General features: G+C 56.0%; 10 protein-coding genes across 10 annotated transcripts; 4 read left to right on the top strand and 6 right to left on the bottom strand.

The window, feature by feature from the left end:
- Positions 1 to 2,066: 2,066 nt before the first annotated feature.
- On the top strand, positions 2,067 to 2,474 carry J7T54_002611 (prostacyclin synthase; the record flags this gene model as incomplete). Its single annotated transcript, XM_051509141.1, has 1 exon — positions 2,067 to 2,474. The coding sequence occupies one exon, from the start codon at positions 2,067 to 2,069 to the stop codon at positions 2,472 to 2,474; it is 408 nt and encodes a 135-aa protein (XP_051359825.1).
- Positions 2,475 to 2,628: 154 nt separating this feature from the next.
- J7T54_002612 (Alpha-glucosidase-like protein) lies at positions 2,629 to 5,172 on the bottom strand (the record flags this gene model as incomplete). Its single annotated transcript, XM_051509142.1, has 1 exon — positions 2,629 to 5,172. One exon carries the CDS (start codon positions 5,170 to 5,172, stop codon positions 2,629 to 2,631), a length of 2,544 nt encoding a protein of 847 aa, XP_051359826.1.
- Positions 5,173 to 5,585: 413 nt separating this feature from the next.
- Positions 5,586 to 6,704, bottom strand: J7T54_002613 (uncharacterized protein; the record flags this gene model as incomplete). Its single annotated transcript, XM_051509143.1, has 2 exons — positions 5,586 to 6,001; positions 6,050 to 6,704. The coding sequence occupies 2 exons, from the start codon at positions 6,702 to 6,704 to the stop codon at positions 5,586 to 5,588; spliced, it is 1,071 nt and encodes a 356-aa protein (XP_051359827.1).
- Positions 6,705 to 7,246: 542 nt separating this feature from the next.
- J7T54_002614 (Inorganic phosphate transport protein-like protein) lies at positions 7,247 to 7,991 on the bottom strand (the record flags this gene model as incomplete). The annotated part of the gene is made up of 2 exons (XM_051509144.1): positions 7,247 to 7,859; positions 7,969 to 7,991. 2 exons carry the CDS (start codon positions 7,989 to 7,991, stop codon positions 7,247 to 7,249), a joined length of 636 nt encoding a protein of 211 aa, XP_051359828.1.
- Positions 7,992 to 10,953: 2,962 nt separating this feature from the next.
- On the top strand, positions 10,954 to 11,706 carry J7T54_002615 (uncharacterized protein; the record flags this gene model as incomplete). The annotated part of the gene is made up of 2 exons (XM_051509145.1): positions 10,954 to 11,110; positions 11,174 to 11,706. The coding sequence occupies 2 exons, from the start codon at positions 10,954 to 10,956 to the stop codon at positions 11,704 to 11,706; spliced, it is 690 nt and encodes a 229-aa protein (XP_051359829.1).
- Positions 11,707 to 12,519: 813 nt separating this feature from the next.
- J7T54_002616 (uncharacterized protein) lies at positions 12,520 to 13,043 on the top strand (the record flags this gene model as incomplete). Its single annotated transcript, XM_051509146.1, has 2 exons — positions 12,520 to 12,607; positions 12,679 to 13,043. 2 exons carry the CDS (start codon positions 12,520 to 12,522, stop codon positions 13,041 to 13,043), a joined length of 453 nt encoding a protein of 150 aa, XP_051359830.1.
- A 360-nt stretch (positions 13,044 to 13,403) lies between these two features.
- Positions 13,404 to 14,315, bottom strand: J7T54_002617 (uncharacterized protein; the record flags this gene model as incomplete). Its single annotated transcript, XM_051509147.1, has 2 exons — positions 13,404 to 13,959; positions 14,011 to 14,315. 2 exons carry the CDS (start codon positions 14,313 to 14,315, stop codon positions 13,404 to 13,406), a joined length of 861 nt encoding a protein of 286 aa, XP_051359831.1.
- A 1,940-nt stretch (positions 14,316 to 16,255) lies between these two features.
- J7T54_002618 (uncharacterized protein) lies at positions 16,256 to 17,722 on the bottom strand (the record flags this gene model as incomplete). Its single annotated transcript, XM_051509148.1, has 1 exon — positions 16,256 to 17,722. One exon carries the CDS (start codon positions 17,720 to 17,722, stop codon positions 16,256 to 16,258), a length of 1,467 nt encoding a protein of 488 aa, XP_051359832.1.
- Positions 17,723 to 18,765: 1,043 nt separating this feature from the next.
- Positions 18,766 to 19,800, top strand: J7T54_002619 (uncharacterized protein; the record flags this gene model as incomplete). Its single annotated transcript, XM_051509149.1, has 1 exon — positions 18,766 to 19,800. The coding sequence occupies one exon, from the start codon at positions 18,766 to 18,768 to the stop codon at positions 19,798 to 19,800; it is 1,035 nt and encodes a 344-aa protein (XP_051359833.1).
- A 101-nt stretch (positions 19,801 to 19,901) lies between these two features.
- Positions 19,902 to 22,271, bottom strand: J7T54_002620 (FAD-binding domain; the record flags this gene model as incomplete). The annotated part of the gene is made up of 5 exons (XM_051509150.1): positions 19,902 to 21,002; positions 21,057 to 21,118; positions 21,173 to 21,402; positions 21,458 to 21,786; positions 21,849 to 22,271. 5 exons carry the CDS (start codon positions 22,269 to 22,271, stop codon positions 19,902 to 19,904), a joined length of 2,145 nt encoding a protein of 714 aa, XP_051359834.1.
- Positions 22,272 to 22,530: the final 259 nt, after the last annotated feature.

Raw genomic sequence — 22,530 nt, forward strand, 5'->3', positions numbered from 1 at the left:
GAGTCAATACTCAATCCTCTAGTTTAGACTTATTGTGACGCGTGTATTGTATAATAAACTACTAATCATATTGTCTCTTTCGTCACACCCGCCGGTGGCTTCTCGCACGCCTTCTGAGCTGGGCGTAGCAAAAAATACCGCTTCAATAGCATCTACAGAATGGTTCCGCAGGTTGTAACCACCTGTCTGTGGCATGACAATGGTCGGCGTCTTTGACCGTTTTAAGACGAAAACCTGACCTTCTTCTCGTCGCCCGGTCCCGCGTCTTTCGAGAAAACTGGCCAGTGGATCCGTATATGCCTTGATAGGTCGTTGACTCGGAGGAAGACTTTGCCACACCCCCTCCAAGAGCACGCCAGTTTCCCGTGCCAATACTCAACATCGATGGTATCCTCGTGCTCGACACTGACTGGTTCCCACCGTAGTGTCTATAGAGTAGCGTGGCTCAGGGGAGGTTCAATAATGCTGCACAAGCGGCACGTCACCACGCAGCCAGTGGGCATGTCACCAAGTAGCCATTCTTCGAAACCTGGGCTGGCGTCCTCGTCTTTTTGGGGTTTCGACGGAAGAGACATTGTCAACGGCCGGCTTGACGACGTCCCACGGCGCCGACATGGCGAGAAAGACGTCCAGTCGATCCCTGACATCTACGGCCCATGGACTCCGGTTCTCAAATGAAAGCGGGAGAGTATCCCAGACAGACGGGAGAGTCGGACCAGAGCTGGGCTTTGGTTAGAGAGACGACATCTTCACAATCTAGCTGACTTACCTTTTGCGTTGAGGAGACTTCCCCGCTTTTCCACCCCAAGCTCGGCCAATTTATCTGCCTCGTTGTCTTTTGCCCGGTAAGCCTCCTTGGCAAGTCGTAGGGGACCCCCATTTACCTCATATGATGCTGGATCAGCTCTGCCGAGTCCGTCGGCTCGCTCGATGATGATGGTCTGGACACAGCCTGATGTAAGAGCTCGGCCTCGAGCTCGTGTTCTGGGCCCTGGCTCCGGGCGCAGATGTGTCGGAAATGCGCTTCCTTTTTTCGATTCGAAGTTGTCGCGCTGGCTTATCCAACTTCCAACTTCCAACTCCCAGCCTCAGCTTCATGTAACCGAAATGGGCCCTCCACAGGTCCTGGATGTCGTGTAAGGTGTCTTGGCACAGGGGAGGAGCTGAGGTCTTCGAATCTGGTTAGCTCCGGCTCATAAGTTGGGACCAGACGCCTCTTCACTTACCACATGTGTCGGTATACTCAACGCTGATGCTATATGGGAACTGTGCGACTGAATCCGGGGTAAAAGGAGGCTGTGTCGGGGCCCGAGGTTGGCGAGACTGAGTGCTCATGGTGAATGTGGTGGTGGTAGAGTGGGTGGAATTCGAAGAGTAGAGAAGAAGGCTCGGAAAGTTCCAAGGACTGGATTAGGCAATTAGATTGTCTAACACTTGCCGCTTCTTCGAGAGAAGCGACTTAGCCCGAGGAATACTTACCTTTCAACTCTCACAAAACGTTCCACACGGATAGTCTGTACAGATAGTTCTATAGTAATGTCTCTTACTTTTAAACTTGGTGATATCCGTGTGCGGGTGTTCCTTAAAGTTCACTTGAAGTTCACACGATAATTACGGTCAGCCGTATAACGCCGTATAACGCTTATATTATATAATAAACCACTAATTATCATCTCTTGAGAGTTATAGTTCCCTTCATTTATTTGTTACCTTAAGTCAATACTCAATCCTCAAACTACGCCAAGAAATTCGTACCCAACGCCCACTCCCTTGAGGAGTCAAGGGAATGCGTGTCCGCACCATGCTCCCTCCAGAGATCCAAGTGCTCCTGTTCTCAGCGACCTTCCCTGAGAAGCTGCTGAGCTACGCCACGAAATTGCACCCGACGCGCACTCCCTCAAGCTATAGCGTAGCGAACTATCCGTTAAGGGAGTCTCCTAGATGTTAACCGACTGCCCGATAATAAGGAGAAATACACTATCCTATGTCGATTGTACGGACCCACTCCCTCGTGCTATCACGAGACCATCCGCCTCTCGAACAAGGCTATCGGGCAGCGCCGCGTCATGGCGGACACGACCATCTCGGATGGCAAGGGGAGAACATACCTCCTCGAGGAGGGCGTCAACGTGCAAATGCCCTCCGAGCCCCTGCACGGCATGACCGACGTCTGGGGTGATGATGCTAACGTGTTTCACCCGGCCCGCTTCATGGACATTGCAAAGAACCTCAGTAGCGCCACGACGAAAGCCAAGCGGGCGTCGTATATTCCGTTCGGAGGCGGGAAGCACCTGTGTCCCGGTAGGAACTTTGCATTTGCCGAGAACCTGGGCTTCATGATCTCGCTCCTCATGGGCTTCGACGCCAGTCCCCTGGATGGCGACTGGGCCACGTTCAAGGCCCCTGTGGCAGAGCAGTGTGGGATGGCGAGTGCGTTGTCGAAGCCTGTCTCGAATGGCGAGGGATCGGCATGAAAATCACGAGAAGAGAGGGCTGGGAGGATGTGCGATGGAGCTTTGTGTCGGGCAAATAATGCTGCTGAGAGAAACACATAAAGGTCAATAATCCACTGGACAATTCACTAGATAGATAATCACATCAAAGACACCTTGACAACTGCAAGCAAGCCTACGACAGCTCAAACATCCTTCTGCCTTGCCCGTCACGACCGAGATCCGTCACCTTCGCAGCCCCTGAACGAACTATGCGATCATCGCCCGAGGGCAGCACAACCACCAGCGTCTTCCAAGGAGCCACGAACCCAGACGACTCGTCCCTGTCAAACTTGACCTCGACCTCGTCATCCGTGGAGCTGTAGCCGATAGTGTACGCCGAAATCTTGACCTTTTCCACCGCCGCCACGCCGTCATCCTCATACCACGTGTTCGACCACGCTTTGCCCTCGGACGACTTGGGCGGCGGGAAGATCTCCACAGCACGGTAGTCGTCCACGGGCAGGCTGGCCACATTCTCCGTCTCACCCGGCGACAGGACCTGCACACTCCTCCCCGTCGGGATGGCGCTGCCGACCTTGGCGAGCAGCGGGATCCCCGCGCCATGCCACTCTGCATCGATGGTCGCCCACTGTCCGGCGGCGAGGTGGTCGTACGGCGCGTTGAGATTGAGGAACCCCCACCTGTCCTCTTCCGACGCCTTGGGCAGATAGACCCTCGCCTTGCTCTCCCCGGCCTCGTACACGCCGCCCACGAGCAGTGCATCGCCAAGCCAGTACTGCTTCTCGCCGTCCATAATCTCCGGAGTCCAGATCTCCGGGTCCGCCTCATATCCCCAGCCGGTCCAGCGTTGTGGCGGGATGGCCGTCTTGTGGCTCTTTAACATGAGCGAGTACAGGTACGGAATCATGGCGTACCGGCGCTTGATAGCCTTGCGGACGAGGTGGGTGATGGAGGGGTACATCCACGGCTCGATGACATCGCCAACCTTGTTGTCACTCCCCGTCTTGAAGCAGTTGATGGCAAAGCGCGGCGAGTGGCAGCCCAGCTGGATCCAGCGGAGGAGCAGCTCGGGCGACGGCTGCGGTCCTTCGAAGCCACCAATGTCGTGACCGTAGCATTGCATCAGGGCCATGCCGGCATTGAGCGACAGAGCGTTGGCGCCCTTCATACCAGCCCAGCTGGTGATGTTGTCGCCACTCCACGTGCTAGCCGCGTATCGCATTGTGCCAGCCGTAGCCGCGCGGGTCAGGACAAAGGGCCTCCTGTCCGGCGCATGGTCCCGCATGGCATCGTGCGATGCTTTGCCATGGAGTTCGGTGTGGACGAAGCGGCCCCAGAAACCGACTTGCGGGCGCTTTTCAGCGCCGTCCGGCACGTGGAGAGACGGGTCGTTCAGTGCGCATTCCCAGTCGTCGTGGGTCACGGTGTACTCATTGTTGTCGTTCCACATGCAGTCAATGCCGACCCGGCAAAGCTCGCGAACACCGTCGTACCACCACTTGAAGCCATATTCAGAGGTGAAGTCAATGTGACTGCCCTCGCCGCTTTCGCCGCCCCCTGCGCTCCAAAGGCGCGTCGTCGCTGGCTCGCCAGTGTGGGGGTCCTTGAACAAGGCGCCGGCCTCCTGCAGCTTCTTGTACTCCGGATGGCTTGCCAGTACATACGGCTTGATGTTGGCAATGATGCGAATGCCCAGCCGATGGTACTCCTCCAAGAACCCCTTGGGATCGGGAAACCGGTGGTGATTCCAGGTGAACACGTTGCGCGTCTTGGGGTGGTGTTCGGCAATGGTGTACCCAGACGACAGCTGGTGCGCGGAGCATGGGATGTCGTGCTCCTTGAGCTTGCGTGCAACCTCGAGAAGAGCCTGGGAGGCGGGCGGGTCGTCGAGCATGGAGTACTTCATGCCCCCAGAGAGATATCCAAAAGCCCATCGCGGCACCAGCAAGGGAAACCCAGCCAGCTCAGCGTACGTGGTGACAATCTCCGCGAGGGTCTTGCCGACAATGACATACTCCTCCAAGCCGCCATAGTCCTGCCTGTAGGATTTGTAAAAGCCCCACATGCCATCCATCTCAGAGCCAACACTGTAGCTGCCTCTCGAGTGGGTGGTGGAGAACATGGCCACGCAGCCTTGCGGCGTGGCGTTGATCAGCAGAGGGATGTTCTTGTACATGGGATCCGTTCGGTAGACGTCGTAGCCAAAGCTGTCGGTGCAGTTCAACTCGAACTTGCGGCCCGACAGGTTCATGGGCGCGGCCTTTTCGCCCAGGCCCACATGAAGCGTGCCTCTGTTGTACCGCGTGTAATGGGCGATGCCCTGGCCGTCGACGGTGTATGAACGGTGGGGGATGTCGGTGTGCAGAGGCTTCTCCTGGCCCGGGAGCGACACGGAGACGACAGGGGTGGACGAGGACTGCCAGTCAATCTTCGCCTCAAAGTCGCCCGTCGCGATGCTCTTGGTCTGGAGGCCAGAAGTAACCTGGGGACCATTCCCGTCGAGGGAGGTCTCTGGTCGTGGGATGCTGGGATGAGGTGAAAGTGGGTGTTCTGGCGATGTAAAGGTCGTCCGGAAAACATTGCTGCGGACAGTTTCAAACGAGAAGGTGAATGGCAAGTCCTTGTGGTGACTGGCCAGGGTCACGGATGGTGAAGCATCCTCTGCGTTGGCAGCTGCCGTCCACTGCGTCGGTATCAGCTCCCTCTGAGGCGCCATGTTGGTGAGTCAATCTGTTGGATGGAGGTGTTTCCTGGGCTGTGGTTGGTATGTGATGGGACAGGATAGAGCAGACGGCCTGCTCGAGAATCGTGAGGAGCATCATCTCGGGGACGGGCCAGCTGCCAGCGAACCTCCGACGCCGGGCCTTGAAACTGGACGCCGGCACATAGCATGTGGGGAAACGAAGGCGAGGTCATGCCGTAAGTAGTGGAAGCTGTAGGCACGGTCTGGAGGGTGGAGGTCCATTGGTCCATGTGTGAGGGGCCCCGCGTCAGTGGTCTGAGGTCCGGCCGGTTCTCCTCCGGGTTCGGTCCGCATAGGGTAAGTGTCGGCGAAAGTCACGTCCCATGAGCTTTGCGACGCAGAAACGGCTTGAAGATGGTATCGTGGTTTAGGGACAAAACCCGCCCTCACAATTCCAGCTCCTCGACTTCCATCCCGCAGTCCGCGCATGTCTTGACTGTCATGCCATCCGCGTTCAAGACCGTTCGCCCCCAGTCATGAACGTGTCGGCCCCCGCCTATCCGATCGCCAAACCCCTTGGCGCCCGTCTTCTCCAGACTCCCCGCCTGCCGTCGAAATGCGTCTGTCCTCGTCTTCCTCTTGAGCTCAATCAGCTTCTCCTTGAACTTGCTCTCTTTGCGGGTCCGTTTCTGTGTCTCGCGCCGCGCAAACTCGGCGTCTAGGGCTTCGGCAGATCCCCATTTCGTGTTCAGCGCGTACTCTTCCACTTGACAGCGGAGGAACAGCATCATGTCGTGCCAGTGTGACTTGTGGGGATTCGGTTTCGACAGATGCGGTAGTAGTTCTGGGTCGCGCAATTCCGCTGTTCGGAGTCAGATGGCCATCCTGGGTCGACGAGACGTGCACTTACGATCTGTCAAAAGGTAATCCTCCTTGCACTCTGTCTTTGTCAAAAGACTGTACTTTTCAGGGTATTTTTCCTTGCATCGATGGCAGACGCTGAGGTGAAACACTTCCTGCCAGACAAAATCAATCTCGAACGAGTTGCAGTCTCGGCATCGCTTCCTCTGATTGGGATCGTCCAGCACACTGAGTCCCGGCTCGTACGGGCCCGTCTTGTTTCGTTGTAGATTCTTGATTAGCTGTTGCTTCTCCCATTCTTGGATCGTCATATCCTTCGGTCGCTGCTCGTCGTCCTTCTTGCCGCCTCCCAGCGCGTAGTTATGCGGATCGTCTTCCGTGCTCAGGAAGCCACCCTTGGTGTCTGTCATGGAGGACATGTTGTAGTCTACAAACTTGGTGAACTTTCTGGCCGGACGTAGCGCGTCCTCGTCACCCTTGTTGCGTCCATCGCGATTCGTGCCCGCGGCTGTCGAGTTCTCGCGCGATGGTTCGCCGTACGATCGTTTGGTGCCACTGCTGACTGGCTTCGTAATGTGGACGCTCTCTGTCGGCACGAACCCTGACGCTGACTTGGTGATGGTTGGCTCGGTGTTGGTGGCTCGTTGATGCGCTTCGCGTTGGTCGCGGATCGCTTTGGCACGGAGACGGTTCTCTTCCTGCATGCTGTGAGTCTCTCTTTTTCTCTTGCGAGCAACGCGCGACGTACTATGCGCCTCGTGACTTCTGGGGTTGGTGGTGAGCCTGCAGACTGAGTCGCTGCCTTGGACGGCGGCGGCGTTGTTGGTCGTGCCATGTTCAAGCGAATGCTTTCGGACAGTTGGTACGGTCGCGCAAATGAGGGCCTCGTACTAATGACAGGCTTCCACAGACCTTGTCCGTGGATGACAGATCTTTGTCGGTTCAACTTCTGGAGGGGCGATCGTGAAAAGACTGTGACTCAGCCTGGAATGCTGATGTCACCAATCGCGCCACAGGACCCTGAATTTCCAGGGCCTGGCTGCGCACGCCGCTCCTTGGGAAGCCTGAATCGAAGGTGTCTATTTCTTCTATTTTCAAACAGTAATGTCAAATGGGAGATTTTGCGTCGCGGTGCCTGTATTCAAGGACTTCACTATAAAACTTCTACATCAGCATCGCCTCGAGCTCCATCTACGTGGACGTATATATCCGAGCAAAGAGGTAGCCAATTCCCGACTCTACCCGCCTACTCGTCCTTGATGCCACCGCGGCCAGCCCTCTCGGCAGCCTCGACGGCCTTCTTGTCGCTCTGCGCGCCACCACCCTGCATCGCGCCCATGAAGCCACCGGCCGCCTTGAAGGGCCTCTTGAGGTCGCCCGACGCCGGCTGTCCGTACACGTGGATCTTGACAAGGTTGTTCTCGAGGGCGCTCTTGAGGGGGATGATGCTCTGCATCAGCAGCGGGTTGGTGTACTTGAGGTACAGATGCATGAACGACATCATGGCCATGCCCACGAGCTGGCCGCGGAAGGCCGTCTTGAGCTGGGCGCTGTCGTAGGCCTGCACAGTCGTCGTGACGAGCTTGCCCTCCTCGGAGGAGCCGACGGGAGCGGGCTCCACGTACTTGAGAGTGGTTTTGTCTGTCCGGCTGTCAGTCACCGCGCGCGCGCACCACAAGGTTGTGTCATTGACCGCACCATTCTTCTTGTTGACCTGCAGCTGGACGTAGATGTAGATCAAGGCAATGATGAGATTGCTGGCGAGGTAGGCGCCGCGGACCATGGTGAGAACCTGCGGGTCGTCAAAGGGGATCTTCTTTGACACCTGCATCATGCCGAGCATGATGATCAGGTTGGTGCTGGCCCACTGTTAGCACTTTGCTCTTGCTCATGACCTTTGTCCTTCCGGGTCAAGAGAGCGCGCCAGAGGGGGGTGCTCCGCGCGAGCGAGCGAGCGACAAGACGTACATCTGGGGGCTGAGTCCGGCCATTTTGACGAGTTCAACGAGGCACAAGAGAGCGGTACGAGCACGATTGCTAAGATGGGGTCTGTCGTATAGTTTGACGGCCGGCAATGTGGGAGAGGGTTAATGACAGTCGTGGAGAAGCGGAAAATCTGGCCTCTGTTCGCGGAAGGCCGTCGAACTCCAGAGTTGCCCCCCAACTGAGCCCCAATTCGCCCCCACCAGGGAGGAATCAAGGGTGCTAAGCGGCGGGGGTAAATATTGTTCCGAGCGGTCGTCACTGCGCCAGTCACATCCCTAAAACTTACCAGGTATGAAACTCAGTCAATATCGCCTACGAGATGACCAGCTCTCGACCGCAATGAGCGTCAGGAAGGCGTGTCGATTTGCAACTTGTCATCGCGTAAACCGCTTCACTAATTGTCGCAGCGCGGTACTGTCGCTCCAGCACGGCCCGACTCCATCCCTTGTCGCTCTTGCTTCCATCAAAGCGAACAATGAACATGAAGTGTGCAGAACAAGACTTACCGTGCCCAAACTAAATCCATATGCCCTCTGTTCGGCTTCGAACAACAGACGAGTGGCTTTCCTCTTGTTGTTCTTCGTTGTTCGTCGGTTCACTCAATACAAACAGCCATGTGTCGGAATACTGGCTCGAGTCCCCCGGGCACGTAGTGATACTTAAGTACACCTCAACATCGAAAAGCATTCGAGTCCAGCATGCTTGACTCGAATTTTTAGACACACGACATGCCACACGAATTCATCTCCTCTCGTCGCTACTCGAGTGGGTTCGCCGACGCAGATCCTGCTCGTGGCTCCCGTCGTCGCGCGTTCAAGTGCTGCGTGCCACTCCCACCTCGCGCAAAGCCCAAGTACGAAGATCGGGACTATGACTATCTGCCCACGTACGGCGCGTATATCATGAAGGATCCTGGGAGTCGAGATCCCGAGGACTGCCAATGCACATGCTGCCCGCACTCGTACGCAGGAGCGCGACGAGCGTCGCACAATGAGACGATTTCAAGAATCGAGTCAGTCAGGAACATGTACGATACGCGCTCTCGATACTATGTGCCATCGAAGCGCCATTCCCGGAAGAGATCGACGCGTGATGAAGATATTTTGTACTCGCCAGCCGAGCCTAATTATGCAGCAGACAAGCATGACAGGCTAGCTGAGCCACTCTGGGCAATCCCATCTGCGTCGATTGCAGTGGTGAATGACACACATGGCGCCGTCCGACACCGTCATGGAAGCTACTGGCGATTAGGGCTGTCGCCCAACCTGACAGTGCGCCAGATACTGGCCGATCTGATCAGTGACCCGAAACGGTACAAGGTCATCGTGCACTGGGATGACGGCCAAAAGGAGAGTCTGACGGAGTGCATTCCAATGTCTGAGTTGAGGGACTTTGCCCATTATCTCGAGGTGGTTCTTCGCGAGCAGAAACGAGTGCGTTTCGCGCCGCTGCCATCACGCAGACACGGATAGAAGGGAAATGGCGGCCTACCGGACAGGCTGTCTGTGGCGGAGCTTATACTCTGCGGGAGTTTTTCGTTCCTTACAATGCATGGAATGTTGTCAACACGTCCTTTCGAGGTTTATAGTCTATCCAGTACCAGGTCTAAGGCAAACCATAGCAAATGAGAAACGTACTTCGCTACGCAGTTCGCCACACGAAACGTCCAGCCGGTCTACACCTGTCTGTGGGTGTAGACAGAAGCAGCCTTCAGGGTCAACAACGAGGCTGAGAGACGAATCTCGATCGTATCTTCCACTCCCTGGCGTGAAAAATTCTGGGCAGCTAAAGCTGGAGACTAGATTTACTATTCATGAGGCAGGCTTTCCTCATCCACGAGTCGTAGACGTGCCAAAGGGCTGTCTGAGACGGAGAGGCAGTGTATGGCGATCACCTCTGTGAATAGGGCCAATCCTGGGGAACTCTAAATGCTCTGGAACAACCAGCAGCCAATAATACCTAACTACATTTTGCTGGACATCTTGTACTACTGTCCTTTGACCTCGGGACCAATTTGGGGTTTGGTCGCTTTGGTGCGCATGACATCGGGTGTCCCAAATAGGAGAGAGGTCCGACTCTGATTGGTCAATATTTCGTGATACGTTGGCTAGAACTTGCCACCATTCTGCCTGGGCCGCCACTCTCCTGGAGATCCTCGCTCCCTATCTGACCAAGGTTTGTTGATACGTTCGTGAGGTTGACAATACCATTTGTTTTGCATGTGATCTGCGGTAGCCATGGATGAAACGCATCATTAAGAAAAAGGAGTTCGTGTATAGGGTGGCTAGATTCACTGGCCTGTCAGTTTTTCGGGTCGACAGAAAGAATTGTGACATGTTTCCACTCTTTTCCAAACTAAAAACAGGCCTATGGGCCTGAAGACAATGAGTTCAGTTTTCGCCATGCTCCTTTCCCAGACGTCCCATCACCGTCGTGCCGCCCATGTCTGTGCGCCCAGAAGGTGGCAGCACCGCCAGCTTCGCCCTGCAGCGTGCGCTGTGGGGGCCACAAAAGGCCCTCGACCGCGATCATGCCAGATACATGTATAGCGAGAACACCCGAAATGATCGAACCAAGTTTGCGGTGTGCACCACGAACATCGACTTGGTGATGGATGTTGACGGGTGACCGTGGCCTCATTAGCGAGCGGCTGGCGTTTATGCGGGGCGCTCGCCAGGCAGGGCTGCAGGGGTGTTTGTTGCCTAGTTTCCTAGATTAGTCCTGGCTGTATGTTGGTTGTGTCGTGACATGGCTTATATAAAATGGTCTACCGCGATCGCGAGATTGTTCGTTTGGTCTGTTGGCTCGGCATGCACTTCATCCAACTTGCTAAAAGCTGTTCTTTTTTTTTCCCCAGATCATGTTTGGCACATGGAAATACGATCCCGAAACGGACGAGGTACAGGACCTCCGTCGAACCTTTGACCCTGTCACAGCGCGCTCTAGTCAGCACCAGGCATGCAACCGATGCCACGAGAAGAAGGTATAAACGGCCGCAAGGAGGTCAATGCAAAGCCCTTGCTGGTTCCCATCATCATCTCGCGCCGTCTGGCTAACCTTGGACAGCTCAAGTGCAGCGGTGAGAAGGAGGGCTGTGAGCGATGCGTCGCGAACCAACTTGCCTGTGATTATTCCCGAAGCAACAGTCGAGGTTCGCACCGAGGCAAAAAGAGTCATCACCGCTCAGCAGAGACCACCAGCCCTGCCAATAGCCAGACCCCGTCCGGCTCTGGTTCGACATCCACCAAAAGAGGCTCGGGAAGCCGCAGCCGTCATCTCTCTCCGCAGCAGCAAACAGGGTACGGAGGCCAAGGTCAGGGCGCCATCTACGGCACGCCTTCTTCTTCGCGAGGGCAGGAGCCGAGCATGCTGGATCAGCTCGATGACTCATTCTGGACCGGTGAACCCTTTGATATGAACAATCTCGACGATGACGTTGTTGCGCCAACAACGTCAGGGGCATCTCACCTCGGTTACCCGAGCAGCGCCGTGGATGTCTCCATGTCTGCCCATCACCAACAGTACCATGCGCAATATCATCAACAGACGCCTTTCAGTGACCCTGAAGCACAGCCGACCTTGGCATACCACACATCAGGTCTCGGCGTGGCAGGCGAAGAGCTCGACGAGGAGATTTACTACTCCCGGAAGCACCAGTCCTACTACCCGCAAGGGTACCACGGACACCAATATTGGGGCGGTGGTGGCGGAGCAGTGTGACTGTGGAGTGATTCGAGGATCGCTTTTGCCTCTCTGACCAGGCACGGAGGAGAGACTTGCTGCTCACAATGCCATATCCGTTCACGAAGTCATGACCTTTTGAATTCTTGGCATATGATTCCCCTTGTTGGCATGGATGGTTGTTGGTTTTTGCACCTAGACTTGGGAGACTCGGCGGCGATTGGAGTGGTAGTGTATCTCCGTACAATAAATTGCAGCGCAATCCAATCACCAGCTTCAATGGAGAGGCATCTCATGGGCCTGTGATCTCCGAGTCATCGTGAAGTCAACGCCCAGGTAAATGGAGCGTGGTCGAGGAGGGAAGGAGGGTCCATGTATGGGGGAGGCTGTGCGAACGTCCCGTCAACGATCGATGGAAGATGGAAGGAATACATGTACCGGGAAGTCGGGGACGGCGCCTCGATGCATGGCTGCGGGACTAACGTAGGGCAGAAGTCAGGGCGCCTTGAGAAAAGCCTGACAATACCCCAGTCCCGTTGTACCGGCTCATTGATATTGGATGACAATGTTGCATCCCCCGCGCGGCTGTGCAAGGAGGTCAATGTTACGCAGATGGTTGACGGCGAGTGACTCGGTCGGAGTCAAAGTTAGTCATCCCGGATCTCGGAAGATCGGCTACCCAACCGGAATCACGTGATAAGATTGATGACTAAGGTACTGGAGCAGGTTACTAGCGCGTCCGAGATCAAGAGTGCTCAACGTCATCGCAGGGGTCAAGCTCATGCGATCACGGAAACTCTGATAATCGTTAATTCAAACAAGCGGCCTCGTAAATTGCCTGGCCATCTCAAAATGGCGGACAAGGGAACAGAAGTCGTGGATGAGATCGCCAATGACCCCAAGACGAAGTCTGCCGTGGCTCGTCTCAAGGGCTGGGGCTGTACGTCTACCCTCACGCGAGAGAACTTTCTCTCACATTGCACATGATCCGAAGCTGACCGTGCATCGTAGCATCCGCCGTGCCTCCATCTGTCCTGGCGACTCTCGTCATAGGCCTCCACATGCGCCCTCGTCAGCCTCTCGCTCTTCTGCTGTTTCCCGCCCCTCTGTTCGCAGCAACGTACTTCAACCTTGCCGGCTACCCGACGGCGGCCGGTGGTCTCACGGCGGCATGGAGCGGGCTGTACGCCCTCACCGCGATGCGGAGGAGGCAGGGCCTGCGAGGGCGGTTCAGCGTCAGGGGCGGAGTCAGGGGTCTTGCCGTGGCATTGGGCCTTGTCAACGCGGCGGCGGGTGGATTGGTGTGGTTGACGGGCGATTTTGAGAAGGACGAGAGGGAGAGGAAGGAGCGCAATCGTTGGGGCATTGAGGAATGACGGAGGGAGCGCTGTTATAACATGTACTGTAGAAACATTGTGTGAGGCGAATGAGTTTGATCATATCATCTCGTTGTATTCAGCTTTGGCATTGAGATGGGGTTCTCAAGACAGATGCCTTGTAAAAAATTGTACTCTATTGCTAAGCGTCGCTAGTAGCTCCCAAACGCCGTAAAATTAAGCAGTGATGAGATGCGAACCAGTCTCAAAGTGGCTCATCCGCCACCTGCTCCCCAGAAACGCCAATTCAAAGCGGCGTCAGCACTTGACCCGCCTCTTTATTCCGACCCTTGATGCCCATGACCATTTGACATAGAAGATGTTTGTATACAAGCCCTCCATCGATATGCGGGCGTGGCTCTAACGAGCACGCAGAAGCCACATGATCAATGCGCAGATGGATGCCGAACCTAGTATGGCCACATACCATCCATTGGCCTGCGGTGATCTCCTCAGTGTTGAAGGTTTCCCCCACTTCCAATTCGACAAGGAGGTGAAAATGTCAGAAAGTGGTGTGCGGCTTCCCATCAGATATGGTGATGAGTCGAAGATAGAGGGTGTTGGGACAGCAATCCCCATGGCGACGTGGTCAAAGTTGGTGATGAAGTCGACATCGGCGTCGCGCACCTTTGGCTCCGCAAAAGAACGGTACTCGGCCAGAGCTCTGCTGCTGTGCCACCCGTTTGCCTTGCGCGCCGCCGCGACGACGCAGCCGGTGCGGTGTTTCCCCTTGTTGCAGTGAACCAGGAGTGGGTAGTTGCTCGGTTCCAGCACAACGCCAAGAATGTCCGACATGACAGCATCCGGAATGGCCTCCTTTTTGGTGCCCTTGATGGCAAAGAAGACCTGCTTGATGTTGGCTTCGCTGACGAAACTCTTCAATGCGTCATCCGGCTCCTCGTGCACTACCAAAGTACTGGGACAACTGGTCAGCGGGGTCCGTAGCGGTGCCACAGGGATAGCGTACACAATAGTTTTCAGGCGAAGTTTCCTCATGGAAGGAAAGTGCTGGGAGCTCGGGTACCCAGAGCGGTACAGACCAGGCGCGACGACGCCAAAATTCATGAGCGATTCAGAGGACGAATCGATAGCATAAGTCCTCTTCTCGATCCAATCACTGCCGTTGTCGCCACTCGAAATTGAGCAAGAGCTGGACGAGTTTGAGCAGTCCCTGTGTCGACAGCCTTCCTCGGCGTCGATGAGCTCGCGCGTCATGGTATCCAGCGACGAGGCACGCGACCACGAGGGCTCAACCGTGCTGGTACGTCGCATTTCGTTCGTAGCGGAGACTTGGAGCCGCGATAGGTTTGAGTGACGGTTGGACAGCCGCGCAAATAGATGAATGTGGGGGATGAGTTGTCTATTCCAGCCTCGAGGACGATCACTGTTCACACGACCAAGGGGACGATGGCGTGGGGGTTTGTCGGAAACCTACGCGAGGCCGGCAGGGGATTAACGACTGAGATCCATTTTGTTCACAGCATTGTCGTGAATGTGGATGGCATGTGTGAAGTTGAACATGCAAAAGAGCGAGAAGGGAGAAATACAAAGGTGCGTGGGAGAGCAGGTCAGCGAAGGCTTGGAGCTAGATTCTGTCGCAAGGTTCAAAGCTGGCCAGAGCGAGACTGAACCAGCCAGACAGCCAGCCACAGCCAGTGGCCGGAGGCCAACAAGCTGCGTTGGATGGATTAGGCCCAGCTTTGATTATCACATCAAAGTCCGAATTCCGACCGGAATTGGAATTTTCGAGGGGAGATGTGCGCCCCAACAGGAGGTTGTTCTTGATAGTGCGCATCACGGAAGTGTTTGCTGTCGGCTAACTGGCGCTACGGGCTGGTGGCTCTGATGATGCTCAGCGCCACCTTAAATTACCGTAGCCATCCCATACCGCCCCCAATTATTGCCTCAGCAGGTGACGGCGACCCCCAAAATACCGGCCCACTCACAGCGGCTGGCGTCGCTTGCCCTGCACTGTGCTGACCAGCTCCAGTCAGCGGTTTTAGTGAGCGGAACAGCCGGATTCGTCAGCGCGTTTGTGGGGGCTCCTTGCATAGCTGCACAGTGCGGCATGCTTCCACCGCACCAAAGCCTGCTGCTTTATCAACAGAATGCTGATCAAACAGGTGACCCCTGCGATCAGCGAGCCCCTGCAGCGACCCTGGACTCTGGACTCTTGAGTCTGGAGATCCCATCCGACCATCCGCGGTCTTTGGATATGGCTTGACTTCCAGTTCTAGACTTCTACATGTAGTCAGGTCTACGGAGCGGAGTACGCAGCTGGCAACGCACGGCTCACGACTCGTGCTCGCAGCCAACTTCAAGCGAACTTTGATGCTTGCTGTGCTTGTCTATCCAAGGAAGCCAAGCGATCAAGGCGAGCCAAGAGGCAGAACCCCATGAATTCGAAAGCCTCTCTGCTGTCACTCGATCACTCGTAAACCTCCAATTCACGTGTGAAGCCGACTATTGCCTAGATGAAGCCATCAATAAGAACATGGTGACACGTGCTGTGACGCCATTAAGAATCCGCTATTGGAGTCAAACACGATCGGGCGCGAACTACCTTGACTACTCGTGCCGCGCCCCACCTCTTGGGGGGAGGTGGGGCGCGGCACGAGTACCTTACCTTATGCCAGACAAGTCCCTTGTGAGTCCAGCGAATGATGGTACAGGTTTACGAAACACTACCGCAGTCAGTCGTCACAGTATTGGCTACCTTATCAGGTATGGCCAAGTGGCCGGATAACTTCTACGTGTATAGAACCGGATTTCGACGCCTGGGAGACAGTATTGCAGGCACCCGAGGCATTTGTGCTGCTTGGGATTGTCGGCTCGTCTAGACTTTGTCATGGACCTCACACGGTCGGCATCAAGAGGACTACGAGAGTTTCGGTGACAATTCTACCTAATATTCTTCTTGTGGCAACGCCCAGCCGCTTACCATTAGTGTTTTGGCCAAGACGTACGATCCTGGGGCTTGTCACCATCCTGGGGAAGAGACTAGGCGGACTATGGATCATGACGACCACGGTACGTTTAGGAGCCGGTTTGTCACAATCGTGTGAAATTGAGTCTGTAGTTTTGCGACCAACTAAGCCTACTGATAATGAACAGATAATTTCTCCTATCCCCGAGGACCGAAGGAAACCTATCGACGTAGACAACAAACTGGCCTTCAAAAAGGGGCCAAGGTCGCCATCAAGTTGACGCTTCTAGTTCTGCATCTGCTCGTTCTCCGCAGCCCTGCGAAGAATGCCAAGGAGTCCAAGACCAAGAAGGCCCTTGCTGTCGCCTCCCGTGAGGCCGCCAGCCAGGCCCGACACGGCGGCGAGTTGTCGCTTCTCGTTGTTCATTTGCTCCATCTCGGTCAGCTTCTGACCAAGGAGGCTACTGAGCAGAGGGCCGAGGCCTGGCAATCCAGAGAGTGTATCGAGAGGGCTGCCACTGCCGCCCGTAAGGCCGCCAGCCAGGCCCGACACGGCGTCGAGTTGTCGCTTCTCGTTGTTCATTTGCTCCATCTCGGTCAGCTTCTGACCAAGGAGGCTACTGAGCAGAGGGCCGAGGCCTGGCAATCCAGAGAGTGTATCGAGAGGGCTGCCACTGCCGCCCGTAAGGCCGCCAGCCAGGCCCGACACGGCGTCGAGTTGTCGCTTCTCGTTGTTCATTTGCTCCATCTCGGTCAGCTTCTGACCAAGGAGGCTACTGAGCAGAGGGCCGAGGCCTGGCAATCCAGAGAGTGTATCGAGAGGGCTGCCACTGCCGCCCGTAAGGCCGCCAGCCAGGCCCGACACGGCGTCGAGTTGTCGCTTCTCGTTGTTCATTTGCTCCATCTCGGCCAGTTTCTGGCCAAGGAGGCTACTAAGCAGAGGGCCGAGGACTGGCAATCCAGAGAGAGTATCGAGAGGGCTGCCACTGCCGCCCGTAAGGCCGCCAGCCAGGCCCGACACGGCGTCGAGTTGTCGCTTCTCGTTGTTCATTTGCTCCATCTCGGCCATCTTCTGGCCAAGGAGACCGCCAAGCAGGCCGCCGAGAAGGTCGGAGCCGCCTGAGCTGCCGGCGCCGTTTGTCAACCCTCCGACAGAGCCAGTGAGGCCCGACAGAGCATCCGAGGCGCCACCCAAACCCCCTAGGCCCGAGGTGAGAGAGCCAGCAGCGCCTGTGGCGCCCATGAGGGCACCACTGGCGGCGTCGCCAGCGGATCCAGCCGTATCCTCAGCGTCCTCCATACCGCCTTGATCCATATCGTCGGTATCACCATCGGCGCCGCCATCGCCCATTTCATCGCGGCCAGTAAGTCCTCCAAGGAGACCGCCCAGACCGCCTGTGCTTCCTGAGGAACCTGTGAGCCCGCCTAGGGTATCGGTTGCTCCGCGGACGGTATCGCCCAGGCCGCTCAAGGGACCAGTAGCTCCGCCGACAGTGTCACCCAAGCCACCCAGGGCACCAGTAGCTCCCTTGACAGGGTCGCCCAAGCCGCTCAGGGCACCGGTAGCTCCCTCAACGACACCGGTGGCTGTTCCAACGGCGCCGTCGACAGCACCACTGGCCATGTCTGTAGCCATGCCGGCAACATCGCTCACATCGTTAGCGAGGTCCTCAGTCTGACGGGCGTCGAGAGGGGCGGCGAATCCGGTGCCGGCGAGGCAGGCCACGAGGATGGTATAGATGCCGATCTGCATGTTGTATGAGTTCAGAGAGTTTGATTTGGGAAGCACGATTCTGTGTGAGACTGTGTCGTTGAGAGCTCGACACTGATAAGAGAAGATGGCTTGAGTAAGTGGGATGATATGAAGCTTCGAATGCGACCACTGCCAACACTTTATACCCAAAGTCGCCGCGTACAAGTGTCAGGCGGTTGTCCAAAATCTCGATCATCAAGCACAACAGGACATGATGCTGCGAATGCCAATTCCACGTTCATTGCTGAGGAATTCTCATGATCCGACTTGGTTGGCATAACTGCTGATCTCGTAGGGCGACGGATTCCCCGTACTAGCTGAAATCCCCCTTCTCAAAGTGCCGGCCGACATTTCACATTCCCAGACAATTTCTCCGGCATGGCGGCCCCGGTGAAGAAAGGGTCGTCGCTATCGTTTCACCCTGGGGTTGACCAGATGACGCTCGCTGTCTCACCGGCGGTCGATTAGCAAATACCGGTCGCCTGCCGTCGAGGAATGTGCTGGCCAGGGCCAGAAAGCATGCATGGCGTTCGGTTGGACTAGCAGCCGGGTGTTTGGCAGTCGAGTGAGGTTGATGGCAAGTGAAAGTGCTGCGGTGAAATGTGACGGGGCGAGATCAAGGGCCACTTTGGCACGGTGGCTGATGCCTCAGGCCGCTGTGGTGTTGCAGCAGCAGGAACGGAACAGTTGCTGATCTGTGATTCTGCCGCACGCAATCGCCGACGATTATTCAATATTCATCTGAACGGAGGCATTCTACCCATCGATTATGCATGGCCTCTGTGAGCCTCATGAAGTGGTTATCTTTCACTGTAATGATTTATGCTGTTATGCATCATGACATGCAGGTACAAAAGTTACTCGGCATGCCCATAGGTAAGAATGTCATCATGGATTTCTCCTCACTCCATCGAGCAGCTAGAAATAATCTACAGAGCGTACAACAGCCATGATTCATTCTTGAATCTCACCCCTTCCATCATACCCATCATTCCTAGTCTGTGCCTGATCGGCATTCTTCACGAATCAAGACGCACGTCAGCATGTCCCAGTCAGACATCAACACCACCACCATGCGTGCTTGGCGCTTTGGCCGCCCGGGCCAGCTCGAGCACACGCTCACCCTTGACGCCAATGTGCCGAAGCCCGCGGCATCCTCCCTCAAGCCACAGGAGCTCCTCGTCAAGGTCTCGGAATGTGGGTTGAATCCTGCCGACTACAAGCTCAACGAAATGGGCCAAGTCGCACGAGTGGTACTGGCCTACCCTAAAACAGCCGGCATGGACTTCGGAGGCGTCGTTGCAGCTGTCGGCAGCCAAGTGGACGATATCAAAGTCGGTAGTTCTGTGCTGGGGAGAGCGTCTCCTTTGGAGTCTCCAGGTGGATTGTCAGAATACGTGGTTGTCGACCGGTCCGTGGTTGCAGAATACGCTCCCAGAATTCGGGACCCAGCAGGTCTGCCCACGGCTGGACTCACAGCATACCAGACCATCGCACCGTATGTATCGGCTGGATCAAAGATCTTTATCAACAGCGGCTCAGGCGGTGTAGGCACAATGTGCGTCCAGATAGGCAAGATCCTGGGCTGCCACGTGACCACCACCTGCTCGACCGGTAAGATGGACTTGTGCAAGGAGCTCGGAGCTGATGTGGTCATTGACTACAAGACGAGCTCGGTGGTGGAGAAGCTGCAGGGCGCCGGACTCAAGTTTGATCTCATCGTGGACAATGTCGGCAACAATCCGTCGAACCTTTTCTCCGCGAGCAACGACTATCTCAAGCCCCATGCCCCCTACTTCTTTGTCGGCGGGAACTTGAGCTTCTCGACCGTCACAAGCCTACTCTACGCCACGCTGGCGCCTGCTTTCATGGGGGGCGCGAAGGGCAGTTTCCGGGTGTTCATGACCAAGAACAGCCAGCCTGACTTGGAGCAGCTCACCGCGTGGCTGAGCGATGGCAAGCTGAAGCTCATCGTTGACAAGCGGTTCTCGTTCGAGGAGGCCAAGAGTGCGATGGAGTACGTGAAGAAGGACTCGCCTCGCGGCAAGGTCATTGTCAATGTGGGAGCGAACCAGTAAGAAAGAAAAGGATGAGCTTGTATGTACTCATTTTGCAATGATTCGAGCATCATCGCTTTGGGACAATTTGGCAGGATCATATGGTAACCATATACTCTATTTTACCACTGGAAACTCTCCTCAAAGTACTCTATCCGTCTATCACTCCGCCCCATGCCCTCGACAGTCGCCTGCCTCGCCGCATCCGCCATCCGCGCAGGCCCACATGCCACAACCGCAACGCTTCCCTCACCGGCAGCCAGTGCCTCCTCGGCAGTCCTCGCCGCGTTGATCCGCGCATTGTACCATGTGACAGCCCCTGTATCGAGTCGTGGGACACTGGCGCTGCCCGTGTGGTAGATACTCAGTGCGATTTTGGAGCTCGTGACGGCCGCCATTAGATCGCGTTGCAACAACTCGGTGGCAAACCCAGCTTGTCGAACGGCCCAGTGAATCGCGACCTTGCTCGCTCGCCTCCCTTCCAAGGAGGCGACGAGCACTTTCAGGTACGAGATGGGCACGACGATGCCGCTTCCTCCCACGACAAACACGACCTCGTCAAACTTCTCAAGGGGTAGAGTGCCACCATACGGTCCGTCCACGGCTACCTGTAGCTTCACGTTCTTGGGACTCGCCATCTCCGCCCGTCTCTTCAACCTGCCTGTGAACGAGTCGTACGGACGGACCAGAAAAGTGATAAAGTCTCCCCTGACATCCTTCTCCCCAGAAGCGAAGCCGTCGTCATCGGAAACACTGCTCAGCAAAGGGGACGACTCCCCCGTCTCCAGCAACCCCGGGCGTTTCACATCCTCTGCTAGCGTCACGCTTGCCACCGTGAAGGGATGACTTTCCCAGAAGCAGGCATCGTCCAGCACGGACAGGTAGTAATACGTCCCTGGTCGGACGCCATACCAGCTCTTCTCAAGTGGCACCTCTATCCTAGCCATATCCGCAGCGTCGTTGTAACAGACATCCGCCTGGGTATAGAACGTGTAGCTGAATAGGAGAAACCGTGCCAGACGAAGGACGCGGTCGAGAACCCAAATACCGACGGGGACCCAGAACAAGGCATCATACTCACCGTTGAATATCGAGACGTGCACCAGCATGGTGATGAGGACCAGAATGGAGAGGCCAACGTGCAACACGAGGAAGCGCTCATAGTTTTGACGACGAAACCAGTAGAAAGAGAGACCGAGGATGGCACACATGGCAACCGTAGCCTTGAGAGTTATCGTCAGTGCGGTCACTTGCATGCCATGTTGGACAGAACCTACCATCTCCCCTGCGCACCAGAACAGCTGTGTCCACCACGACGCAAAGTACGTCCATCCTCCATCTATCAAGCCGTCAGCCACAACAGTGCCTCTCCTAAACGAAAGACGTCACTCACCCTGCAATATCTTCGCCGTGTAGCCTGCACTGTGCACAACAGCCTGGACAGTGGCCACGCGCGCCACCCACCGATGGAAGTTGTTGCTTGTGCCAAAGTCCCACCCCGTCAGCCAGAGGACGACATTGTTCCGCATGCCAAAGAGCCACAGCAGGGGGAAATTGGCAAAGGAGATGATGCCCGTGCGGTCCGAGACGTAGCGCAGCACCTGTCCGCTGACAGTCGGCCAACTGCCACCAGATAGTCAGGTCAGGTCCTCCGCTAAAAGGGTGGGGGGAGACCTACTAAATGTTGTGCGGGACAATCTTGTACCCGTGCACACTGCACCACACGTTCAGCAGGACGAATGCACCAATGGTCAGCGACTGGATCCGCGGAGGCACCGTCGCCCATCCGCCGTAGTCCTGCGCACATCGCCGGCCTAGGGTGGCGGGTGCTTGGACGTTACGCCTCAGCCATCTCCTCATCGATCCCTGCCTCGGGAAGACGCCTCGTCTTGCTTCACAGACGTCCGTGATCCGGCTCACCATGGCAATGGCCACGACGACGATCCAGAAGTACCCCATAGCCCAGCCATACGCCGAATGATAGTAGTGCGCATGATTTAACGACTCCTGCTCTACCACGTCAGTACCTCGAAAACAGCATGAAGGGGTCGCGGACACCGTCCACCCACGATTGTGTCCAGCCACCTCTTGAAAGAACCATCGTCCACGAGGAGCAACTCATCCACTTTCGTCCCAAAGGCAAAAGTCGTCTCATTGAACCTCCTCACCGTCGCAATGTCGTCCTCGCCCATCCCATCCACGATGCTGTGCGGCAACAGGCCCTCGCCATATTCTTCCACGCACGTGGCGTTCAGTGTGTCCACACTGTACGTGCCACAATACAAGTCCAGGCAGATGTATAGCGACTGAGTGTTGAGTCGTGATCGGCAGGACTTGCCATAGAACGAAGCATGCGGGTCGCCGTCGACAAAGGCCACTCTCTGGAATGAACTACGACACGCCGACACGCAGGCTGTCTCGTCTGGCGGTTGGGCGCTTGTTTCTGTAGCGCTGAAGAGAAGCGCCAGCATCAAAGGTGCTGGGCGACGCATGGCGGGCGATGAGTGAAATGAAAACACGAGGGATAAATCAGGCACAAAATCAGAGTGAGGCTGAGAGGCAAGCGGAGATGCGCATTTTAATCAGATGATCTGATAAGATGGGATCCACATATCGTGGGCCGCTACTTACCAGTGGGTCAACAATCAAACAGCACGAGGGCATCACGGCGAGAAATGTGGGGCAGGGAAAATGTGAAAAATATAAACTTGCATTCAGCTACTCAAGCGATTACTATATGCGAATTCCGCC

Source organism: Emericellopsis cladophorae, assembly GCF_022114955.1.
Source record: "Emericellopsis cladophorae strain MUM 19.33 chromosome Unknown NODE_55_length_149150_cov_119_250300, whole genome shotgun sequence".
Classification (NCBI taxonomy): Eukaryota; Fungi; Ascomycota; class Sordariomycetes; order Hypocreales; family Bionectriaceae; genus Emericellopsis; species Emericellopsis cladophorae.